The 16,873-nt window shown below is 36.1% G+C and overlaps 1 protein-coding gene across 3 annotated transcripts; it reads right to left on the minus strand.

The window, feature by feature from the left end:
* Positions 1 to 5,150: 5,150 nt before the first annotated feature.
* On the minus strand, positions 5,151 to 13,605 carry LOC104899331 (uncharacterized). Of its 3 annotated transcripts, none has more exons than XM_010686503.4 (4): positions 13,485 to 13,605; positions 13,186 to 13,358; positions 9,908 to 10,065; positions 5,151 to 5,467 (listed from the first exon to the last, which is right to left on the minus strand). In XM_010686503.4, exons 2-4 carry the CDS (start codon positions 13,340 to 13,342, stop codon positions 5,360 to 5,362), a joined length of 423 nt encoding a protein of 140 aa, XP_010684805.2. In that variant the 5' UTR covers positions 13,343 to 13,358; positions 13,485 to 13,605; the 3' UTR covers positions 5,151 to 5,359. The 3 variants fall into 3 exon arrangements, with proteins under 3 accessions (XP_010684805.2, XP_048504374.1, XP_048504373.1); XM_048648417.2 differs by lacking the exon at positions 5,151 to 5,467 and adding an exon at positions 6,770 to 7,195; XM_048648416.2 differs by lacking the exon at positions 5,151 to 5,467 and adding an exon at positions 7,231 to 7,376.
* Positions 13,606 to 16,873: the final 3,268 nt, after the last annotated feature.

The raw sequence follows: 16,873 nt of genomic DNA on the forward strand, positions 1-16,873 counted from the left end.
ATACCGTTATTAAAATCGATTAATGTCAATTAATAATGCTATGATTATTATTATTATTATTATTATTATTATTATTATTATTATTATTATTATTATTATTATTATATTCATTATTATTATTATTACTATTATTATTGTTATTACTATATATCATTATGATTATCATGAATATTATTATTGTTAATAATATTGTGATTTCATGAAAGTTGGAATTGGTAAGAACTTGTGATAATGAAATAATTATGAATCTGAAGTGATAAATGAATTCAAGTGACGGTTGTGCTTATGCAATGAGATTGAAACCGCTATGAATGGATTGAAATTATGATGGATTGAATATGTTCACACTGGATTGAACAAGATGACGTAAATGTGTACGTGATTTATGTGATGACGTGAATTTAAAGATGTTAACGTAAAGTGAAATATCGGAGGGAAATGATGAACAGGTTGCCCTGTATGAGTGGTTCAGCGGCTCCTACAGGTTCTCTGGTTACTATGGTGATTATTCTGTTACTGTCTTTCTTCTATCTTGTTGTGTTCCAAGTAGAAGGGGTGTGCACACTAGGGAGTCTGTTATTATGGCCATTATGATATCCGTAGGTGGTTACAGGGGTTCGCCCCGGCCTACAATGTTGAAGTAAGTGGTTACAGGATTGACCCCTGCTTACTAGCGTTCTCTTTCCTCTCCTTGAATAACTGGATTAATTGAATTAATGATATGATTATTCAATGTATATATATGTGTATATATGCTATAAAATTTCAAAACTATTAATCTACTACTTTACAAAGTATTTTCAACTTAAGTATTTTACGGGGTAGAGTTGGAATTACTCAGTTCTTCTGATTTTTGGGAGCTTGTCTCTCTTGTCTCTTTTCAATGTATTTGTGCAGGTGGGTGATCGATCGAGGGAACAAAAGGGAGATCATTTAGAGTTGTCATCCACTTAGCATATGATTAGCTTCCGTTGGAACTCTGAAACTCTTAATTAATTAGTAATGTTTAATGAACGATTCACTTGGTTGTAAGGATTAATGAATTTGAGTGTAGTTTGCTTCTAATCAAGCCTTGCATTTATTTCCAAGGAGATAAGTGTGGCGGTAGCGCCACCCGTCGAGTCGAACCCTCGTGGATTTATTTTCCCCCAAATCTCGAGTTTTACTAAATGAAGAAGGGTTTGGGTTGGTGGGGGTGTTACACCCCCTCCCTCACCCATGTCGAATCCCCCCACCCTCTCACAGCTCCCCCCACTTTCGTCGACCCTCTAGTAGCTCCCCCCACCCTCCCAAGTTCATCTCGAATCCCCCCTCCCTCACCCCTGTCGAATCCCCCCCTCCCCCATCACCGTCAAATTCTGCGAACTGGGCGAGTTGATGAGCGAGCTGATTGGAGACGACAAGCAAGAGGGTGGGGGAGGGACCGAGTTACAGAAGACGACGAGTTGTGCTGCGGAATTGGAGGGGAAGGAATTCGACATGGGTGGGGGAGGGGGGATTCGACAGGGTTGAAAAGGATAAAGGAATTCAACGAGGGTGGGGAGAGCTGCGGAAGGGTCGATCGGGGTGGGGGATCTGCGGGAGGGTGGGGAGGGGGGGGCTGTTGGGGAGGGGGTGGGGATGGTGGGGGAGGGTTAGGGTTAGGGTTTAGGTTGTTATTGTTAGGGTTAGGGGTTAGGGTTAGTGTTTAGGGTTAGGATTAGGGTAATTAGGATTTAAATCAGATAATTAGGATTAATGACTAACGACGGTTATCGTCGTTAAAGGCATTTGGGTGTATTATGATGAAACTGAGTGGTACCAGGTGTATTTTCAAAAGTGCGAGGGTACCTGGTGAATTTCGTGAAAACTCGAAAATATTTGGTACAAAAATCGTAGAGTTAAAGCTATAACAACATCTACACCACCATATAATGATGACAAAGAGGAGTAAATTTTAGAATTGAGCTACTGAACAGACTAATCGAATAGATCGAGAAGAAATTTGGATTAATTGAAGATAACAACTATGATTTTTGCGTTAACTAGGGGTGAGTTTCTAGGATTCTCTATCGGGCTTTTTTGGGAAACTCTCTTTTCTCTCTAATACTCATTTTTTTTTTTATATATGTATCTATAATGTTTATCTAGATGTATTTACAATAGTTAATTGGTTACTTGATGTACGTAAATCTTTCCCAACCTTCTCATATTGAGTACCCTTCTCACATGATTCCAAGAGTGCCCAAATTGTGCACGGAAAAGTCTTGCAAAACAATATAGAAACGACATTTTTCATCTTTTGTCTCATAGCAATCAAAAATCTATAGTGATGGATAGAAAAGAGAACAGCAAAGGATGGACCATAATATAGATAATGGCCAAGACGTTTTTGCACCATAAAATCTCTACAAAAACACCAACAAAAAAAAACACAAGTCCCAGCTTTCAATGAAAATTGCACTAGTAACAATTAAGTAATAGCTTGGAACTATACACGATTACCCCCACCCCCAAAGAAAGATCTCAAAAGAGAAATCTAACGGCTAAAAAGTCGCTTGCATGCCCTCATAACCTTGGAGCCTACATGCCTTCTTCCATTATTATGATGATCTTGGTTGTTCTTCATCATCATACTATCAGATCTTGTGTTTAATGTCCTGTTTCTTTCACAATCATATTCTTGATGATGACTATTTGTAACATTACAGTCATCATCATTAACATAATCACAATCATCATCCACACTCATAATTGGTTGATCATAAATTCTGCAATACCTATCAGAATTATTAACAGATGAAGATCTCTTCATTGAAAATGCCCTCTTCACTGCATCTTGGATTGCTCTTGTGCTACTCTGCCTTTCAAGTCTACTATCATTATTATTATCATCATTATTATTACTATTATTGTTACTATTTCCTTTATTGTTCTTTTGGTATGAACAATTTGCAGAAGAAGAAACTGAGAAATTTCTTTTCAAAACTCCTCCAATTTTCTCACCTCTACCTTCATGTTCCTCTGTTCTCCCTAAGAATAAGAAATCATTCTTCTTATTCTTATTAAGATCTTCATCAACAATGCTTTGTTCTTGTTCATCAACCAACTGGGTTTTCTTGTTGATGGATTTTGATGATAACAATTCAAAATCTTTATCAATAAAGAGGAATTCTTTGTTGGATTTTGATCTTTGGATGAATGAATTATTTCCCTTGATTTTGGAGTATCCTTTCATTCTACTTTTCTGAAAAAATGGTGGGGTTTTTTTGATGTTATTTTTGGTTAGCTAAGAAATGAAGGTGGACCTAAAATTGTGCAAAATATGTAGGTGGTGGAGCAAGTGAAACTAAACAAACAGCTGGATTTTGGAGGTAGACTGAAACAAAGATGCTTCAGAAAAGACTACATTTATACAGAAGGGTAAATGAAGAGTTAATGGAAAAGACATGGGAAATTTAAATAAGTTTGAGGGGCCAAAAATGACAAGTGACAACAACGGTAGGATGGACAAATTTTATAAATAGAAATTGGTGTCCAATTGTATATGAGAAGATCACATATATCAATCTAACACACATGTCATGTCTGAAATTTTTTGGACTCCCTTGACTAGTCCCAATAATACATAAGATGGGATATTTGTCCACACAATACATTCATTCATTTACTATTAAAACAATCGATTTGTTTGTCTATGGTGACCGGTGAGTCACTGAAACAAGTATTATACAAGTGTAAGTCTTAATAGTCAATAAGTGGTTGTATCTGAAATCTAGATCCCACTCTACCAAATGTGTACCTCACAATTATTAGGTTGTCGGATCAAACTCCATTGATGCATTAAAGAGATAGATATCCCATTACCTTTTTCCTGCTTTCGAGGTATCATGCACTTATGCTCATGCCGATTCGGTTAAGTTAACTGCAAGATTCCATTATAATATGACACTTCTTTTCATTAACCTTTAAAAAAGTCATACTTTGAGATTGAGTAATTCAAATCTCATTGAATTAGAGCATTTTAAGGTAAGTCGTTTGTTTTTCGTCCAGAAACACACATCTTTCCCATACAAAATGACAACATCGTATATTTATACTTCAATAACTAGTAAAAATATGTTTTTTTTCTATTAAAAAGAAGTCCAAAACATGTGTTTGATTTTAATATATTTGATTACAACTAATAAACATTATAAAAAGTTAATGATTTGAAAATATACATTACAACAATTTATCAAATATCATATGATAACATTTAGTCTAAACATAATTTTCAAATTTATGGTCAAAATTTGTGAACTTTAGACCCACAAAAAAAAATGGAACAAACTAGAAAGAAGGAAATAGGTATTTCCTAGGTTCAGCATGATTGTTGATTTAGATACCGAAGTCAAACCATTTGACTAAAATGATTCATAGAACTGTAGATACATCATAAATGGAAGAGGTGGCATACGCTTAAAAAGAATCGCATGCAAATTAATGTGTCCGTACATGTGATTACACGCATCTTTATGTCACATGTGCAATTGAGTTACTCTAAAAGTGTCATTTTCTTCCTAACGTGGACTTAGATCTGTCAGTGAACTCCATCTATTGTAAATCTGAGTAATAGCTATTCATACACAAGAATGTATCTACTGTCGCAATAATTTTCAGACCACGGAAATTTTGATGCTTCTAAATTGTTTGGAAATTTTTTAAATCCAGGATCATTCTCAACCACTGAAATCTCCTTGGTTATCTTCAAAATGATTGCTGAAGTTGTTGCCCATCTAAATACAGTTCATCACTGATTTCTAAGTACATTCATCAATGATTTTACAAGTCAGACACCTCGTCGAACTTAATACACAGTTCAGTGAATCTAATGCAACACTATCATTTATGCATCATGCAAACTTGTTTTACAAGAGTACCTGCACTGCACCATTTGTAATGCTAGTTGGAAACCAAGAGAAAATAGAGAAGACACAGGTATAGAAGCACCATTTGGTGGCTGGCTCCCGTGGTAGCTGTGCTCGAGCCACCTGAAACAAATTAGCTTGGCTCACTGATAAAACGAAACCCTGCTAATTATTGAGTTGCAATAGAAAACACATGTCATCAAGACTACATAAACATTTGGGGGTTTTTTTTTGGGGGGGGGGGGGGGGGGGGTTGAAGAATTTAAAGATTTAAAACTATAAATATGAGATGGCTTTGCAGTTGATTGTAGAATTTCAAAACTCCCATCAGGCATCCGGGTGTGCCTGGCTACATGCAGATCTAATGGCAAAAAAAATCAGAACCATCGCTATCTATCTCACATCCTTTTTTTTTTCTTTTCTTTCCCTTAAAGCTAGGGGGACCATGGTAAAAGAGCCATAGAAATGGACTAAAGGCCATTTATCATCCTTTTCATCTCCGCAGATCTGCGGGCATCTGGCTCATCGATGGCCCTCTCAGTCAACACATGCTTGATCCGACACATGGACCTTCTGACCTGCATTTAGATGTGGGTAAAATCATCAGAGACGACAAAAATGCAGAAAATAGCAGGTATGTAAGGGTTAGTAACAAGGTATCCCTGTTTAACAAGTATCTACAAGTCCTATAAGGAACAGAAAGTTCAAGATAGTAGATACATAAACCAGTACAGCACACGGATAAAGACATGATGAAATCGAAGGCACCATGGTGTAAAGGATAGATCAAGAATCCAGAAAAAAGTTCAGATAGATCATAGGAGAAAACTTATCATTCAGATAGAAGTGATGATTTCTCATCTCAAATCTTAGGTGATAATTATTCATGGAGCACAAAATGAAGGTTGCGGAGGCAATGGCTTTGAACAAGGTGATTGCACCTGATGAGAACTTGGAATAATACTTCTAGAAGATAAGTGAGCCTTGTGCAGATAAACCTTTTTTCCCTCGATTTTAGGTGCTCGTGTAGAACACGCTAACACGGCTATTATATGACATCTACAATGAAATTAACCCAAGGCATAGAAGTGTCTGTCCATAGTCTATACCACATCAGAATATTGTGGATACAGCACGGAACACGGGTAGATGGGTAGCTAAAGTAAAATGAAAAGTCCGAGCAACATAGCTTAAACCAAATGAACAACTTGATGGGAAAAAAATGTAATTTCAATATACGTGCATAACGGTGCACATCTCTGAATCAGGTGGAACATTTTGTTCCTACTTACCAACCAAAAAAAAAAAATTATAGCAATAGCCTAAGGTTAGTAATATTACATAATAAAGCTTCCAGTTAATGCAATTGAGGTTTGTGAAGTCCATATTCCAAATTAATACATCTTAGGTTTGTGACCTCTGACCCCCTAAACTAATATCTTCCACAGGAAACTAAGAGGAATGTCAAGCACCAATCAGATAATTGCTATGTTGTGATGCATCAGTTAAGGAGGCCTGGGCTTCTCACATACAAGAGGAGGGCAAATCGGTAAATCAGTGATCACTTGAGGAAGGGACAAAAAGAATATTACGTGGCACTTTCGGTTATAACAGAATGAGTACTGTACAGAAGGAAAGAGAATAAAAGGGGAGTGGGGGCTGTGTGATGGGTAGCTAATTCATTAAGAAAGATTTGGATTGGGAGAGTGGGAGCCTCTCGAATGCTCACCAACCTGTAGAGACTTTCTTTTATCAATCTCATCTCCACCTTCCTCTCATTGTTCTGGGTTTCTTTATGCTTATTTTGCTGTGCTTGTTACTTGTGGTTGTGGATTCTTGTGGTGTGGTGTTTGTTTGCAGGTGACCGAAACTCAGATCATCACATATGTCTGAACTCTGGAAGCACTATTTTCATCCTAATGTCAGACAAACCTCATGCATGCATGCGTACATGCAACTTACAAACCTATGCACGGTCTGTTCCTAATTAACATTTTCATCCAATTGCCTCTGAACTCACCAAGCCACACATATTCTCAGTGCTCAACCTATGTGCCAACCAAGTTCTCCCCATGGCATTCAGAAGCACTAGAGTGCGCCTGTTCTCAATGCTCAAAACTCGTCACAAACCTATGCACGGTCTGTTCCTAATTAACATTTTCATCCAATGGCCTCTGAACTCACCAAGCCACACACATTCTCAGTGCTCAGCCTATGTGCCAACCAAGTTCTCCCCATGGCCTTCAGAAGCACTAGAGTGCACCTGTTCTCAATGCTCAAAACTCGTCACAGCTGTCTTTGAAGGTCTGCATAACAACTGAGATCAAATGATGAAAGCATCTCTCTTTTTCTCGCACTTAAATCAACCAAAATTCACCATACACACCAAAACACACCGTAAATTTGGCACTAAAATACAGTAACAAAGGATCCCCTGGAATAGCATATTAGTGATTCTGGCTCGTACGTATTACAGTCCAGTGCTATCTACTCTAAACAAAAGAGAACAGAGCATTTAGCACTTGATATAAACAAAATTTAACAAAATATTGAACAGATTGCATCACCTTAACATTCAAGCATAAAGAATTGAAGAGTAATTTATCGAGCTAAAGATCAAATAAATCACTTTTCAGGAGCATATACCTCACAAGATACTTAAAGTCAGCACGAAAAATTGCCAGACTACTAGAATCGTTACAATTGGTGACGCAAATAATTTCTTCTGAGCCTCAGCTACTTCACATGCAATTTTAAGGCTAAAAAGACCTTATGTCACATTTTAATTTTGAAATATTGACAATGATAATCCCAACTAGGCAACTATTGATGAGCTTTTCAAGATAATCCCGACTATTCATTAACTCAGAATGATCCTAACTATTGCAGCACCCTTCTCAAAACAGTTGACCCTTACAGTGACGGAGTGACCTTCCCAACAGTAAGATTTTTTATTTCTTTCTATAGTCTTTTCTCTTTATAATCTCTACCTCCTTTTTCTCATCTCGGCTATCTGGGCACTCTCTTTCTCACCTGCATTTCACCTCAGCGCCATAGTTGAAATATATCTTCAGCTCTCTCTTTTGAATACAATCACCATGACACCATCTTTGCCTACCATCACTGGAATCCAGCAATCACCATCCCCTCATCCTTGTCTAACAAATGTCAACATCACCATCACCTAACCAAACAACCTCCCACCATTTAATCTTTTCCGTAAAGATTTTGGTGTGACATTTCAGAAGGAACTAACAAGCACAAAATCTAAATTGAACCAACTGCAACAACTACCAACATTAATGGATCAGCACAACAGCTTCATATTATTTTACTTCCTCCGTTTCAATTTAGTTGTGACACTTTCTATTTTAGGAAATTTCAATGTAGTTGTGACACTTTCATTTTGGGTAATAACATCTATCTATCTCTCTCCTATCACAGGGGACCCTTTTCTTTCTCTATCTCTCTCCTCTCCAAAAATTGTCTAGGACTCCGTGATTTTGAAAGTGTCACAAATAAATTGAAACGGAGGAAGTAAACTAATTGTAAGTGAACTCTGGAACCTGAAAGCAACCTTGACAAAAGCTAATATCAAGCAAACCGCAGCCAAGCACTCAGGCATAATACAATACGACTAGCCTATAAACCGAAGCATAAATCGTCAAAGCACTTCACGGATAAAAGAACCACAAGGTAGCCCTTCGCACAAGACACTTCATCCAATTACTCTCCATTTTTAAAGAAAGTACAGAAGAAAAGATGTATATTGCAAATTTGCAATTGATGAAAGATATAATTTATTCCTGACGACCTTATTACAGAAGCAAGAAAAACTGATGACCCAAAGCATCATTCAATGGGTTTGCATGTGTAGCTAGAACTAAGAAGAGATAGGAGACATGGGACATACTCGTTCCTCGGGAATGAGAAAGGAGGAAGCAAATAAGGAAGTGGGGCAGAGGAGAATGTGACGAAAATTCAAAAATTAAGAAAAGTATATAATTGTGCCAAATTAATAAGTAACATATTATAATTTTAACCCTATTTAAAAATAAAAAAAACAACTTACACTAGATATAACAATAAAGACATCCTCTTATCTTAAGATAGTAAAGGAAAAACATATTGGCTTGAAAAAGAAAGAGGACTTAGTCACTGAGCATGATTAACGAGAAATGGCTCAAAGAAGACAAGAATACTGAGTAATGCCGTACTCAAAAGGAATTGTAACTGTCTATTCATACCTTGGTGTAATGAAATTGTGTTATTGCAAAGCTTGATAACCAACTTCTCCAAATTCAATGTTTGTGTGTGTCTTCATCACAATAATCCATTTTGTAGTTTCAGTGGTTTATGGGGAGAATCAAGACCCATCCTGGCCCACCCCCATATTCATCCTTGAGTTAAAGGTAAGGTTAGATAGTTGTGAATCCCGGTCAAAGTTTTGACTATACAACGTTTTTGTCATGGTTGCATGAACAACCCACTCAAACAAGGAAATCCTTCCAATTACTTGGAAAGTTGGTATTGGTGTTTCAAGATTCTAAGGCACGTTGAGACAATAGTGGTCCTAGAGCCTAATGCAGGCTTGAGGCGTGTGCCTTATTGTAGTGAGGCACGATTAATAAATTAAAAAAGGTGTAAAAAAGGTTGACGTGCGCCTTTAAGAGAACACTTATCCTAACCAATTGAAAGCATTTGACCCCTATTGCCTCATGCTTTCAACGCCTCGGATGCACTCTTGTTTTTTCACTGGTTGATACTGAATCCTTAGCAGGTATAGTGGCTATTCCACTTAAATAAAACCATGGAAGTTCTCCAGAATACTCTACTCTTGGTAATTCTTACAAGAAATACAACATCAAAACCAGAATCAAACATCAAAATATTAGTAAAGCCAAACACGTGTTATGGAAAGAACCTAGAGAAGTACACTAGTTTTCAAACTAGCCAAGTCACAACAAAGAGCACTTCTTTGCTTAAATTACCAAAAGAGATTAAATGGGTTTGCTTACCTTTGAAATACGTTCAGGATTAGGAAATCGCAAGTTTTGAGCATTGAGCATCTGTCTCTGCGTCATCAGCATATTTTTCTCCTTCAAGAGTACGTACCAGAGCTTATGAAGATCATCCCAAGACTTGAGGCGCAATTCAGAAGCTTTCCAACCACGGCCTATGATATATTGTCCATGGCAAGATTTACTTCAGTGAGATATCATCAAAATAAGCCATAGCTAGTCACAGATATATGAGTAGCAAATTACAATTGATACAGTTCTGACGTTGACTTTGAGACTGACAAAGTTCCAACAAATCCATGTGGGGTGTGTGCAAGGTAACAACATTGTAGAGAGACATTAAGGTAGCATATAGTTGGGGTTTGTTCCAACTTCCAGTGCTTGCCAGGTGGGAAGCAAAAATCTAATTTCTTTACAGCCTATCTGTTTCAAACATTTGTGTTTTTGTTATCCATGAAAATTTTACTCCCCTAATTGAAACCCTCTTCAATCTCCCCTTCCCCCCATGAAAAGTAAAGGGTAGCAGCTATCAACATTTGGCACAAAAAAGAGGGAACTAATGGATTGATCGAACCAGCATGGCACCAAGCTACCAACCTTACCAGTTGAATACCATTGCCCCACAATCCTTGATCCCAATTCCCAACTGCCTACCATGAAGCCCAGCTACTGCCACCTGTCCCACTACCACCATATTTCTAGCTGCCACCGATTATGACAATCAGCTGGTCAACATAGTCCGAAACTAAGGAGGTGTCAATCTAGTACTGACAAATTCACATCAGATCATAAAAGGTTTAAGGAGTCAAAGTTCAGCCAACTAGCTGATCGAGGGGGTTAAGTTTCAATTGCAAGAGGCACAAAATTAGAAAGAGAAAAATAGATTGGGATACATCAAGGACAAACAATGCTTGGTGAAGGTAGCTCAACACTGCCATCTGGACCATTGACTATCCTTGATGGCAGATTTACAGCAGTACTTCTTTCTTTCTCGCTTTAACTTGTTGAGGTTCCTCAGAAAGATGGGCTAATGGCACAGCTAGTGAACTGATAGGTAAAGTCCATTGAAGGTGCAGTAACAACTAGGTTATAAGGTGTGATGCCTGAAGAGGTCGAGCTTGCAGTTGGCAGGGAGGGATCATGAGGGTGAAGGTGAAGGTGAAGGTGAGACCAATGTCAGTTAGTCAGATGCACAATCTGTGCAGAACGAGATGTATGTAGGTTCAAAAAGCTTCAAGTCATGCATGGAACAAAGTTATAATTTTATCTCCAAAATGATTTGATTAAACACAAGGTTCTAATAAAAACAGAGGTAAACACTAACGAAGCCTATATTGCCTTCAAGCATTGGTGAGTAGATAAGAGTCATACCCTAAACACTGGCACAATCCTACCGTCCTAATATCGGTTAGCTGTAAAAGCAGGACAAAGTCCATAAAGAGCAACTCAATATTAGCTACCTTAAGTCAGCCCAGATCAGACTCAACGGGCCAACCATGTTAACACTTCTCTGCCTGCACAGGAACAGTTTATGTTCTCAGTACTTGAATAAGGTGTCGTGGTCTAAATTTATCAAGGTCTAGTATGGTCTGATTCTTTTGGTCTAACTAAATACTGAATGTATTTTATTCGCAATAATAAGGAAAACTATCATCACGGGACATCTTGTAAGATTCATCCTAATGTGTAATTTCAATATATCAATTTTTCAAATTCTTTATTAATACTTAATTAAAGATCTTTGGCAATTAGTTTTGATATAAAAGGTCTTGTCTTGTCTGATTTATTCTGAATGACTGAAACCTAACAAAAAAAAAAAGAATTATGTTCTTGAAACATGGTGAAGCAAACATAGCCGTAGTCAAATAGTGCTATTAAAAAGCTTTTTAATAAAAGAATCGGGGGGAGGGGGTGGTTCCAATTTGCTTGTTTGAATGGTGAACAAATCTGAGGATGTCAATTCTAGCAGTTGGGTGTTGCTTCGCATCCCTGGATCACTTGCATTAAAGAAGAAGTCACCTAGTTTGCCAAAAAAATTATCAATAGCTATTGAGGCTGACTAAACTGCAGATATAGTCCTTTTGATTTGAGCAGTTGTACCACTCAAACCCACCAAAACCTCTTGTTTTTCTCTAACTTATTAGGTAATTCTTCTTAATTAATAGTTGTATAAGATACAGGTTCCCATAATCTCATCTCCTATATCATCACAAAAGAACAATATTTCAAGTTTCAACCATAGAGATTAAAACCTGAAATCCTCAATAAACCCAACCCCACCTAAACAGTTGCAGTTTGCATCCAAGTCATAAAAGACATAATACCAGACTCTTACTTTAAATTCAAAGAAAATATAAAAAGTAATCACAGACTGAACTAATTATGGAACTCTCCAGCTTGCCTGGGTACAAACGAGATATTCATATTCCTACACCAATGCAACTTTTTCATAAATTAGGACATACTAATGGTGTACCCCATTAAGTTCATCAAACCCACGTATTCTGGATAAACAGAGATCAGCTTACATTCAAGATAAGGGTTTGATGCCAAATTTAACCAAAAATATCAATGTCAAAATGGTTATTATTAATTCCTCCGTTTTTTTATTCTTCCCATTTTAGGAAGTTCCCTATTACTGAAACATTGATATTTTTGGCAATACTTATCTCTAGCACATGGGGGTTTTACTTTATCTATCTCCTTCCCTTGGTCCATCAACACATTACTACGTGCTATAGCTCATCAAATCTTCACTTTCAGTCCAGAAATATAGAAATGCCAAATCTCGAACGGTTATGTGTGAAAAATGCATATATCGGTGGCAATGTCGGTAAACTATTGAATGATATTTCATGAATCAACAAATGTTATATTTTAGTAGTTTATAATTGTGTATATTTGAACCCTAATATTGTTTGTAGAGAAAATGTTTACATATAAGTACCTATCTTACTATTGATTCATGTATTAAATTATAAATTAATGTTTTATATTAATTTATAAATGTTGTGTTATACTTTATAGATATTGTATCTAAATACTTGCAATCTACTAAAACACCCCTGATATGCAAATGATCAATTAGAGATTGGGCAAAGCTCCCAGAAATACAACAAAAAATTCCATGAAAAAGCACCATCATAAATCGAATTTTCAACAATTAATATTACAAGAAACCAAGTGTTTAACAACATTTTACTACATAAGACTATGTTTTTCCATACCTTATTCTTAATCATAGTATTATAGAAAACAAACTAGCTAAAACGCACCATAAACTACGCGTTTTTCATCATCAGCTGCTCTATCAACCTCGAAGAACTGCTCAAGAGGGTTACGCACGGATACCGAAGCAGCTGCACTAGCACTTGAATGTTCTGATGTTACAGCTGCCGATAATATTCTTCCACAAATTCTTCTCAGAAACATTTTTTGTGTATTAACCCTAATTATAATTTCCAAATGCAAATAAGTTTAGCAAGTTTTTTGTAATGAAAAATTGGACAAAATGAACGTTATTGAAGATTATATTGCGAAAAAATGAAAGATTTTAAGAAAGAGAAAGAAGTACCGGTGGTAGAGACAGCGGCTAGCGAGAGTGAGAGCCGAGAAGAGTTTTCTACTGAGAGTGAGAATTAACAGGATTGCGACTGTGTAGTTTCGTTCTTATGTTTTTAATCACCTTTACGGGTGGTTTGGTACTTTGGTCTCACTGTCAAGTGTTAATTCTCATTTTTATTCATCAAAAATTATTAAAATCTAGTTCTTATGGAAATGGGACACCCTCATATGTAATTTTTAGTAAATTTTCACTCTTATGTAAACTAATTCTTTTACATGTTATTGAGGATTTCTTGTCTTTAAACTTTTTTCTATTTGCTTAATCTTTATGCCTTATTTGATATATATTGATGATAAATAAAGGAAGTATGATATAAATTGTATATAACTAGTTTTAGACTTTTAGTTATCTTTCATATGTAACTCTAGTTTTGAAATTGTTACATATTAATGATTTCATTCACAAACCAGTCATTTATGACCCACTTTCATAGCTTTTTGTTCATTTCTATATATTCTTCCATTTTCTCATCTTATCTTTGTTATATAAAAGTTTTTGCATGGTTACAAAGGTGCCTAATTTTGAACTAAATCAATTGACCAAAATATTGATTAAAAATTAGTGTTTGTGGTAGGAAGGTGGGGCATTTAAAACCAAATCAAGTAAAACTCCAGCAATTAAACACGAGGGGTCTCGATCGTTTCTTGTCACGACTAGTTTTCTATTTTTCATTTTAAAGTATTTATAGTTATACAATTTGAATTCTAGAATAATTTGGTTGTAACTACCTTTTAGAAGTATATATCAACTTTTTGAAATAATTACCTCTCGAAATTACTAAATTGAATTGTCTCGTATGTTACACAAGTTTTGGAATTACTACCCATTAACGAATTTCGTTGACAAATTCGTTATTCATAACCCACTTTTCATATTATTTTCCATTTTCAACAACTTCCTTTTTCCGTCTTAAATTCATTGTACAAAGGTTGGGTGCAACCATGAAAGTGAGATTGCCTGATTAAACCAAAGCAATATATAAATTTGGCAATTGGAAAATTGGGGTTGATAATAGAAAGTTAAAATATTTCATGATTACCTTATGATGTGACAGGCTAAAGTCGTATCACTTAATCAAAAATAATCCTAAAGTCCTCAAACAAATAGTAGTCATGGAAGTAGGATCGAATCCACAACGAAACAATGTTATTTTCCTAATTATCGATCAAATCGAGATTATAGGGAACGAGTGTGTTGAACCCTAGTTTTGATGATGACAAAGAAACAAAGATACAAACTAAGTAGTGAACTAATGAGTTATTCAAGTGTATGGTGTTTAAGGTATCAATGAAAGGAACTGGGAGAATACGAAGTCAATGAAGAAGTCAAGAGAGGATTTCAAAGGCTAAGTAAAGAAGTTTCTAAGTTGATACTGGAGCAAGCATTGGATCAAGAAGAATAGAAGCTAGGCGTTTTATTTTCTAGTTCCAATGTAAAGGAACAAAGAAGAATGGTAAGGAACAGTGGCAGTTTATTTGAGAATGAGGTTTGTTCCTTTGTAAGGAACAAACTAAGTGGCACTAACGAATATGTTAAAGGAACTTAGTTATAAAAGGAACTAGACTTAGGCGTGCTAAAGTATAACGGTTAAAAGTAAATTGAGTAAGTCATGCCTAAATTATAGGAAATTAGTTTTATCTAATTTCAAATGATAAAATCAGTTTTAAAAAGAAAATCGTTTGAAGAAAGATTTTTTTTTCGGAAAAAAAGAAAATAAATATCCGGTTTTAGAAAGATTTTTTAAAAGTATTATTTTCTTAAAGATTAAAAATTCAGTTTTAAAGATAAAAAGTTTTATAAAACTGATTTTCGGATAAAGCTCAAGGAACTCCTATTATTAGGAGTAATGGCTAAATATATCCACGTTCATTTTAGATTCATGGGATCATGGGACATGATGTGAAAACGTGTTCCTTAGGGGAAGGAACATCATGGGTTAATGGACTTAAACATGTAATCAAGTTTTAATCCCACGTTCTTCTTATATTACACTATAAATATTGAAGTCTAGATAAGTTCCAAATTGTGTCTGACTAAGTAATTAAGTGAGTTTAACTATTAAGTGTCAGTGCCTTCATTCTCTCATAATAGCCATTTGTTCTTTGCCTTCTTACTCTAATTCCACTAAGCTTATTTCGATCAATTGTATTTTGGTTTTTGGGGTAAGGGAACTTTGAGTGAAGTTCTGTAAGAGAAAGGCTTTGAGTGAAGCTTGTATGTGTGAGAAAACTTCGAGTGAAGTTGAGAGGAACTGCTGTTAAGGGAACAGTGGCTCAGGAACTTGAGTTTAGGAACTCAAGGTGTGGCTCGAGTTAGAATTAGGTTGTAACAAGGTTGTTTGGCCTAATTAGTGAAAGAGTTGAGTTTAAAATCCCTAGTGGTCGAGGTTGTTTCTTCTTGTTGGGCCCAAGAAGTTTTTCCTCGTAAAAATCCCTTGTGTTCCTTTAGCTTGTTTATTCGTTTAAGTTTTAATTTCCGCAAAAAGTTACGTTTATTTCTACACCTACAATTCACCCCCCCTCTTGTAGTGTTCCTAGGGAAATAACAATTGGTATCAGAGCTAGAACTCACGTAAGATAGGAAACCCTATTGAGAAAAAGATCCAAGGAACAATGAATACCACCGAGAAACTTGAAGAAGGTTATTCCACTCAAAGGCCTCCTATGTTCAATGGGAAGTACTACAACTATTGGAAGAACCGCATGGAGATATTCATCAAAGCTGAAAACTATCAGGTATGGAGAGTCATTGAAGTTGGTGATTTCGAAGTCACAACTACAAATGACAAAAATGAGGTAACTCTAAACCCCTCTCTGATTATGACAAATCTGATTTTGAAAAAATGGAAGTAAATGCCATGGCTATTAAACTTTGCATTGTGGACTTGGACCCCATGAACATAATAGGATCATGGGATGCAAATCCGCAAAGCAAATATGGGATTTACTAGAAGTAACCCACGAAGGAACTAATGAAGTTAAAAGATCGAAAATTGATTTACTTATGAATCAATATGAACTGTTCTGCATGAAATCCAAAGAAAGCATCCGAGACATGTTTACTCGTTGCTTGGAAAGTTTATTTCATCTGAGGAACAGGTTCGAAAGGTTCTTAGGAGTCTTCCTAAGGACAGATGGATGGCTAAAGTCACTGCTCTTCAAGAAACAAAAGACTTCACTAAGTTCAACTTAGAACAGCTGGCAGGGTCACTTATGACTCATGAGCTTCACCTTGATACTGAATATGGTGAAAGCTCCAAATCAAAATCAATTGCTCTCAAAGCAGATGATGAAGATGATTCGGACTCAGAAAGAAGAAGCAGCCCTCATGGTTCGAAA

The sequence above is a fragment of the Beta vulgaris genome, chromosome 7 (assembly GCF_026745355.1).
Source record: "Beta vulgaris subsp. vulgaris cultivar EL10 chromosome 7, EL10.2, whole genome shotgun sequence".
NCBI lineage: Eukaryota > Viridiplantae > Streptophyta > Magnoliopsida > Caryophyllales > Amaranthaceae > Beta > Beta vulgaris.